Below are 9,301 nucleotides of genomic sequence, written 5' to 3' on the forward strand. Positions count from 1 at the left end.
ATATATATATATATATATATATATATATATATATTTTGTAATGATCATATATTATACATCAATACCACATGCAGTAGTTGATATTTCTTTTTTTGAAAACCTGAAACCATAAACCTGATGCATATACTTTATAGGTGAGGTTTTATATGTTATAAATTCTAAAATATGCATTGTCTTGAAGCAGTGGAAAGGGAAATGGAGTTTCAGAGCTGTTGGGGAACCTGTTAGTGATGTGGATGTGTGGGTGCACAGGAGCAGACAGATGGCGGTGTAAACGTCACTATATCAAGATTAATCATGTTCATTAGAGGAGTGTGGGCGATACATCTGGAAATGTATTTTTAGCATTTTCGCACAAACACACTTAAGACACTTTTAACCGAGTAAAACATTTAATCGAAGTATTTGTTAATATAACACTGTGTAGTTTGATTCATATGTGACCTAATGGCATCTGTGCTAACTCTTTGTAACCAGTTTCCCCTACACGCATAATTAAATGGTATGATCCAGTCCTAAGCGGCTACCTTACACAAGTTCAGACAGCAGGCAGGGAGGCGCCGCTGGCTAGCAGTGAGCTAAGCTTAGTGTTCGCTGTAGCTGAAGCCGCCTGAACACCACAAACAATCTATATTCTCTCCGGATTTAATACAAAAGACGGCGAAACCTTATGATTAAGTTTTTGTTTTCAAATTAAACAATATGTCTACTCCAGCACGACGGCGTTTAATGAGGGACTTTAAACGGTAAGCGGGGTTGAAAAAAGGAGAAAAAAACAGGGCCTCGGCTGTTTAGAGGGCTGCCGCTAGCTTTAGCTTGCTAGCAATGTTTCTTGGTTAATCAAACATAACGTTTTTTTTTAATGAAATATAATAGCAAAGATATTTAGTTATTGTAATATATCGGCACGCAAACGCTTCATATATGGTGAACATGTTTAGAAATCATATTTTCGTTCATTGTCATTGGATGTTCTGTCTACTTGTTTTTCAGACTGCAGGAGGATCCTCCAGCCGGAGTCAGCGGAGCTCCATCAGAAAATAACATTATGGTCTGGAACGCTGTCATTTTTGGGTACGTATGGCGAATCAACCTTAAAGTAACACGAGTTACACCTGAGTTGTTTACTTTGCAGCCGTCAGATGTTACCATGGAAGCTATTCTTCATATCCATGTAAAGAGGTTACCGGTCAGAGTAGTTTGGTGGGTAACTGTAGGTATTTCCTTATGGTGTCAGGGATGTTCTCACTGTATTTGACCAGATGCTACACACAAAATCTTCTGTTTGGTCTGAACTATACATCTAAGTATGTGGTAAATTCTGGTAAAAATCTGGTAAATCAAGTTTTATTTTGTACCTAGTGTGCAAGACCAGTCAAAAGTTTGGACACACCTTCTTAATCCATGTTTTCTCTTCATTTTATTGTTTTCGACATTGTAAATTAATACTGAAGACACTGAAACCATGAAAGAACATGTATTAAATTATGTAGTCAACTGAATGTTTTATATTTTCGATTCTTCAAAGTAGCCACCTTCTGCTGTGATGATCGCTTTACACACACTTGGTATTCTGTCAGTCAGCCTCTTAAATCAGTCACCTGGAATGGTTTTCTGACAAACTTGAGGATTTTCCAAACTTGTTGGCTGCTTTTATTCACTCTCTTGTCCAACTCGCACCAAACCATAGCAACGGGTAATTGTGGAGGCCAGGTCATCTGATGCAGCACTCCATAACACTCCTTTTTGAGCAAATAGCTGTTACATAACCTAGAAGTGTGTTTGGGGTTATTGTCCTGTTGGAAAACAAACAATGGTCTCACTAAGCGCAAACCAGATGGGACGACATGTTGGTGTGGTTGCCATACTGCCCTCACGACCAGTGTCACCAGGAAGGCAAACCCCCATACCATCACACCTCCAAGCTTTCATCAAAGCCAAATGTAGCTACTTTAGACTATAAAAATATGAAACACATTCTAGAATGTTTAACACTTTTAACACTACATAATTCCATGTGTTATTTTATAGTTTCAGTATTAATTTACAATGTTGAAAATAATAAAAAAATAAAGTAAAAAACATTGAAGGAGAAATTGTCTTCAAACTTTTGATTGGTCCTGTGCCTTTTGTCTTAAGACTATTCTTCAGCGAGTAACAGTGTTTTAACTTCTTTTGTCTTTTAGTCCAGAGGGGACACCATTTGAAGATGGTAAGAACAGACTTTATCTATTTCACTTTTAATTTTGTAAAGTAGATGAGACACCTTTTCCCTCTTGATCTGTTATAAAATACTAACTTATAAGTTATATTATGGACCCTTGTGTATGTTACTGTAGACCATTATTTTGGTTTTCAACTAATTCAAATGCCAGATTTCCTTATTGCAGTATATAATGAGAAAGCTGCACTCTCTTGTCTATAATAGAGAGGAGCTTATTTCCGATGGTTTTGAGTGGAAATGTCAGAAAAATGTAAGCATTTACGGAATTCAGACAAGCCAGTTATTTGTGATGGAACTACAGCGACTGCAAGGGTCCAGTTTTAAAATGAAATGACCGTGTAAAAGGCAGGAAATTCTGTTTTCAGGGTCAGTACATAAACCTATTATGTAATTGTTTTTTTTATTTTTTTATTTATTATTAACTGTCAAACAACATGGAAATCTCAAAGAACTATGAAATGTTTTTTTTTTTAAATGATCGTATCTAAAATAGATGTTCTACCAAAGTTTTTTTTTTTTTTTGTTTGTTTGTTATACAGGCATAAGAACTAATGGTACTGGATGCAGCTTGAACAGAATTTTTGTTGTATTGAACAATGTGATTAACAAAAGAAGTATATCTTAAAATACTGTAAATATGAGGTTATGTTACTCTTTACTTCTGTGCTGGTAGCCATTTCACCGTAAGTCTGTCAATCCATATACTTAAAGCCAATTCCCCCTAAATCTATGTAAGTAAATGTTGTCACCGGTATCATTTTTCCCCCCTTTATCTTTACAAATGTGGGGTTGTGCAATGTTTTCAATATTATTATAACATGTATTTGTAACTGGGTACAAAATCCTTTAAACTATTGAGACCTTTGAGCTTCAAATAAAAATCTTTCCAATCTGAAGGTATGATGGCAGATTCCTAATTTTGGCTCAAATCAAATGCAGTGTTGCAATTCCAATGAAACAGGAGCAGCCTCTCCTCCTTTTAAAAGAACTAATTCGAACAGTTAGAAATTGTTCACTGGTTTAGTGTTCACCTGCACCTTCAATTACATGTAAAGTGGCATGTGGCGCATGCAGTGTTTAGATGGGAGGAAATGGGCAATGCTCTTTTGTTGACTACTATATAATTTATGTTTCAGCCTTTGGTGCGACATAACACTGTGGGTGATATTTTTACTTGATGTTAACACTAGGATTGCTAATAAACCAGCTTCATAGCTGCAGCTGCAGAGTATACAGCACAGCGGATATCAGTAAGGTGCAGATCTCTGAAAAACAGCAGTTCCGAAAATATATTTAGGCTAATGACCCACAGAACATAACTTGAATTTCATGGGTGCATTAAAGAGCGAAAACATGTACATAAGCCAGTACAAAAATGTGAATGAATTGCTGTAAAGACAGCATATACAAATAACATACAAAATTCCAAACAGCTGTTGGCTCATTTAAATAAAAGTATGGTGTGTGAAAAAAAAAAAAAAAAGAAATGCTAACACATGCTGCTGCTTAAAATGATCACCAGCACAGGTAGTACAGAGTCAAATAGCAGCATGTTGTACCTGTGCAGCTGAAGCTGATTCAATTGCTTTATAGAACAATTGATAAGTCAACACTTATTTTGATTTCATAATTATTTCTTCCCCAGGAACTTTTAAACTCACAATAGAATTCACAGAAGAGTATCCGAACAAACCACCCACGGTCCGATTTGTATCCAAAATGTTTCACCCGAATGGTAGGTTTTATTTCATTTTGTTTTATCTATTTTTTGTTAAGTAATTAATAATTATTCACAGCAAGAGCACTGCTTTTACTTTTAAAAACCTATATATAACTTTGTACTTTGTTTTTTTTAGTTTATGCAGATGGTAGTATATGTTTGGACATTCTTCAGAACCGCTGGAGTCCAACATACGATGTCTCTTCGATTTTAACGTCTATACAGGTATTTACAACAAGGCAAAATTAGCTGTAACACACTAGGCCAGAGTTATGTTTAAAATGCGAGTACGCATTCAGGGAGCGTAGCTTTTTTTTTGTTTTGTCCCCCACACACACCTTGAAACCTGATCTCTAGTAGTTGGCATGTCAGAACCAAAAGATCAGTTTTTAGTGGTATTTTGTTAAACATATAGCAACCTCATCACTACTTTTTTTTTGGGGGGGGGCACACATATTTGGACAAATGTAGAAAATCTAAACATCTGAATTGTGCTTTTGATTAGTGCTAGTAATGTGTAGTTTGAGAAGTGGCAATCGTTCATATAGTCGGGGGGCATTGTGTCACATTGATTCTGTTCTTTCTATGAACCGTTTTTCCGGACTATAAGCCGCTACTTTTTTCCCACGCTTTGAACCGCGCGGCTTAAACAATGAAGCGGCCAATTTATGGATTTTTTTCTGGGTTTTTCCCGGTTTCACAAGCTTCAAGCCAAAAAATTTATCCCCTTAACATTAGACCAATGAAATTGCTGAACGGGTTCAGGTGAACCAATGAAACTCTTTATATTAAATCAGATGCGCTCCCACTGAATCGGGCGGCACCACATCATAAATATGGATAATGTTCCTCTGACGTTTGACCTGCCGCTCACTCGGACTGGCAACAGGAAATGTGAATCATTCGTCACTCTGAAAACAACCGGATATGAAAAAACACACTTCAGCTGTGTTCTGAGCTGCACGGCATCGGGAGAAAAGCTTCACTGATGGTGATTTTTAAACGCACGATGATGCCGAAAGATAAACTCCTGAAATTGTTGTGAAAGGAAGGAGGAAGACGATGAACAATGACTTTCTTGGTAGGCTACTGTTTAGATACAAGCCGTGTAACAGACTGTCTTTCGTTAAAGCCTGTGTAAAGTTCATTAGTTTCAGTGTAGGCGGCTTATAGACAGCTGCGGTGTATTTGTTCAAAATTAAAATCTTTGTAAAATTCGGTGCTTATATTTGGGTGCGCTTAATAGTCCGGAAATTACGGTATATTGGTGCTAAATTGTAATAAACCTTTTTCCACACTTAAAAACAAGTAGAAGTCCACAAGTAGAACCTGGCCTAATGTGACATTCAAATAAATATGGTTGGCTTGTGTTTGAATGTTTACATTTACATTTTCACCCCTTGCAGTCTCTCTTGGATGAGCCAAACCCAAACAGTCCTGCAAACAGCCAGGCAGCTCAGCTGTACCAGGAGAATAAACGAGAGTATGAGAAGCGTGTGTCTGCAATTGTAGAACAGAGCTGGCGGGATTGTTGACCTCAAACAGTACACAGTGTATGGACAAAACTCTGCCTCGGCTATTGAGAGGAAAACCATCAAGTAAAGAATAAAATATACATGTCATTTTTTTTTGGAATACTCTTCTTGCTCTGTAGAGTTGTGAGTTCTGTAGCTGTTGCAAGTTTAGGGTGCTGTTGTGTCATGGGCTCCCTTTTCATGCTCATCTCAAGGTTACAAGCTTTTCTTTGATTTGTGTAAAAGGTTTGATCACTGTGCAGGAGTTTATCATGAACATATGCTGTCTAGTTTTGGTTTGATCCTGTACTGTGAGCTGATTGTATTAGATAACTAACTGGATGTAAATGGACGTGGGATTGCAGTGAATCAAGCTTTATCGAAGATCCCTGCTGCTTTATTGGGCTCTTTCTATTTGTTACAAAATGTTTGTTGTTCTAAGTCACTTCAAGTGTCAATCTAAATTTCTAAGATTTACATAGGTTGTCACACTTTGATGAAAAACAGCTTATCTATGAGAATGTTGTGCTTACATGTTTTACACATTTCTGAGAACTTACCTTTTAATTTGAAATACAAGTATTGTTTTTCAAACTTTTTTTTTTTTTTTTATAAAAGCGCTGCTAAATCCTGATTGGAGAAGCAGCCTTCATCTTTAACTCAGACTCTGAAATATGTAACAGTGGTAATGTATTTTCAGACTGTCCTTCAGTATCCCAAATTCATGACTTTGGCCATTTTCTTCTGTTCCTGTGTGGATCACTTATTTCACAGACTGGTCATGATGCTGTTTGCATTTTTGAAATATTCATTTAAATCTTTTGGGTCATAATTTTTCAAATGCACATTGGAGATGAATTTGTACTTGTATTCAATGTCAAACTGTACATTTTCTCACTTCTTGTAAATAAACAGTAAATTAATCTGTGACTTACTTAACCATTGGGAATGCAGCATAAATGATTTTAATTCATTAAATGAAATAATTAAAAAAAAACAATCAGCAAAATATTGACCAGATTAAGTCCTTTAATATACAACAAGCAAACACAATAGATCTCACAAAAATATTTGTGAGCAAAGCACAACTGCTGCTCAGGCATTGGTCTAGGGAGAGTGGTTTAGATAACTAGTGTTTAATGATACCTTGGGTTTTTACAATAACACTAACAATAGTTACCTGACTGTAATTGGACATGAAACGGTAAAACTTTGAGCTCTGCAAGTTTCCTTTTTTTTTATTTTTTTTATAGCATTTTAATGATCCAGCACATAATGTGCTACCCATCATGAAATGTTTATGAAAATGGAATGTTTGATAGGACATGCTGCCATAGAACTTACTACCAACATGTATGTCCGTAAAAATTACAGGATACAAGTTATGACTAATCTTATTAAGTAGCTTGTGTACAATATAGTGCCTTGCTCAAATTATTTCTGAAAATCTATGGCAATATGCTAGGTGGGGTAATATAAACAAAAAAAAATGATCATCCTGCCAGGAAGGCAGAAGCAACTGTTAGTGAACACAGGGTTTTTTTTGTTTGTTTTTTTGGAAAATACATTTTAAATTGTTTTTCAAACCAATAAGCATATATGCTCTACTTAGTCATGGTCACAGGTAGGGATCTCTGTGGTCCATCATTCAGGGGCCTGAGGTTTGACCAGCTCATATCGTCCCACCTGACCCTCTTGAAGCAATTGGCCAATCAGTTGATCCTTTTGCACTCTCCGGCTAACCACAAGGAAACGGTGTCTTCCCTGGCCGTAAGATTTGCTCCTCAGCCCATATTTTTGGGAGACCTGGTGAATCTGTTTACGCTCGTCATTATTGAGCTCGGTGGAGAATCGTAGATCATCCTGGCGCTCAGAACAAGCATAAGTACGTATCATTTCCTCAATATCACGCTTCATCAGGTGACCATGTTTGTCTATGTCCATACCAAGTCCTTCCCTAGTAAACTGTTCCTTAACCATGATGGGTTCGGCTATGCCTTCTCCCTCTCGACCCAACCCACCACCTGTCCAGCCCATCTTGCGGAGCAACTGGTTACCAATATTGTCCTCTTTAATTTCCTGACTTGTAGCTTCCTCCCCTCCACGAGCCAAAATTTGATTTCGAGAAATGGCGTCTACATTGCCCTCCTTCCTAAGGTTTGACTTCACCACAGCTTGTGTACGTTTTAGTGTAGCAATGGCCTCCTCGGCTGCAGTGTGTTTAACAGTCTTTTTGGGACCAATACTTTCGGCCACAAATTGACCCTCGATATAGACTTCACATCGCCAGCGATGGTCTGCCAGCACTGTAAATTTGTAGTCTGCAGACACCTTGTTGAACTGTGCAGTATCGTTAATGATGCAAATGGCATTATCAGAGTTTTCTAGAATCACCAGTTCACTGAGCTGTTTCTTTCGCCCACCATATTGGCTAAAACCACAAACAGGCTGATCAGCATTGGGGGGTCCTTGAGAGAACTGCTGCTGTTGATATTGATCCTGTTGTTCCTGCTGTTGGCGAACAACCTGGTTCATCCGGAGCTTTTTTACAGCCTCCTCAGCCGCAGTGTGTTTAGAGCTCTTCTTTGTCCCTCTGCCTTGAGCCAAAAGTTCACCTTGCAAGTATACACTACACACCCATGCAGTGCTATTAGGCACGGGATCAAAGCTATAGTCAATTTTCATACGGTTATATGCGGCAGAATTGTTGAGGATGCATATAGCATCATGGGCATTTTCCATTATGACAAACTCTGTCCAGTGTTTGCTTTTATCAGGCACATACTGACCCTTAGTACTTGGTGGTGGGCTGTCTTCTGGGTTGCGTAGAGGTGGAACTAAGGGTGGAGTGGGTGTGTTTAACTGGCACACTACCAAGTCATTAACATAGTTACGCTTATATATACGTTGTACTACACGGACCTCCACTGGTTTCATGACAAGTTTCACAGCCTGCTCTGATGCACGGTCCCTGGCACCGTTCTTGCTGCCAGAATAGCCAGTTGCAAGATACAGGCCAGAACATCTCAACTCACAGGCATAGCCCTCACATGGTACTTTCTTGTTCTTAGGAAGGTCAGATGGTGGAATATCTTTTAAATTAACATAAATATACTCAGGGTTGGTTTTACAAGCCTGAATGCTCCGGCTGAGGATAAAATTGTAATTTGGACCATCAGGTCCACCAATGAATGCAGGGTCTCGCAGTGTGACTGCTACAGCAGATATAACCCTGGTCAATAATCTTTGCTTCTCATCAACTGTAGCTTGAGCAACTGGGGTTGGTATTGATGGTGTAGGGAGCAGGCCAGGACTGGCTCTGCTTGGGCTGTCATAGGCTCTAGACAAACCTTTGCTAGATGATGGTCTATCCTTATGTCCAAAACCCAAGCCATGCCTTCCAGAATCCCAACGTCCAGACCTCCCTCCTGCATAGCCATCATATCGGCTTGCTTGAGGAGGCGAGTTTGCCTGCCTTGCACTGTGTGCCTCATATCTTGATGTGTATTCCTGCTGCATTTTTCCCATAAAGTTTGAGGTGCGTGCTCTGCCACCATAACCATAACCGCTCTTGTTGCTGAAAGACATGTCCTTGCTTCTACGATCAGCCCAAGAGTCAAAACCATATGATGAGGAGGGAGGAGGGCCATAACCATGGCTAGTGCTATGTGGCTGGTCTGGCTCCCTCTGCCTTATGCTATTCACCTCTCCGCTCCTACGCTCTCTCTCATTTTCTTTTTCATCAGCAAGCCCCAGTCCACTAGTGCTGCTGCTGCTGCCACTGACAAAGTGTACCGGCTCAAATCGTGGTCTCGGGCCAAATTTGGACACAGGCATCTTCCT

The 9,301-nt window shown here is 38.8% G+C and overlaps 2 protein-coding genes across 3 annotated transcripts in view; one reads left to right on the top strand and one right to left on the bottom strand.

Moving 5' to 3' along the window:
- Positions 1-523: 523 nt before the first annotated feature.
- ube2a (ubiquitin-conjugating enzyme E2A (RAD6 homolog)) lies at positions 524-6,397 on the top strand. The gene is made up of 6 exons (XM_083560515.1): positions 524-746; positions 994-1,074; positions 2,187-2,212; positions 3,870-3,959; positions 4,081-4,169; positions 5,351-6,397. The coding sequence occupies exons 1-6, from the start codon at positions 703-705 to the stop codon at positions 5,477-5,479; spliced, it is 459 nt and encodes a 152-aa protein (XP_083416641.1). The 5' UTR covers positions 524-702; the 3' UTR covers positions 5,480-6,397.
- Positions 6,398-6,469: 72 nt separating this feature from the next.
- nkrf (NFKB repressing factor) overlaps positions 6,470-9,301 on the bottom strand; it is an 8,289-nt gene continuing 5,457 nt past the window's right edge. For both annotated transcript variants that reach the window (XM_083560509.1, XM_083560510.1), the window contains exon 3: positions 6,470-9,301. This exon is cut by the window's right edge and continues 14 nt beyond it. In XM_083560509.1, coding sequence (XP_083416635.1) covers positions 7,103-9,301 — 2,199 coding nt within the window. In that variant the 3' untranslated portion in view covers positions 6,470-7,102.

This window comes from Silurus aristotelis (assembly GCF_946808225.1).
Source record: "Silurus aristotelis genome assembly, chromosome: 14".
In the NCBI taxonomy this organism is placed as follows: domain Eukaryota; kingdom Metazoa; phylum Chordata; class Actinopteri; order Siluriformes; family Siluridae; genus Silurus; species Silurus aristotelis.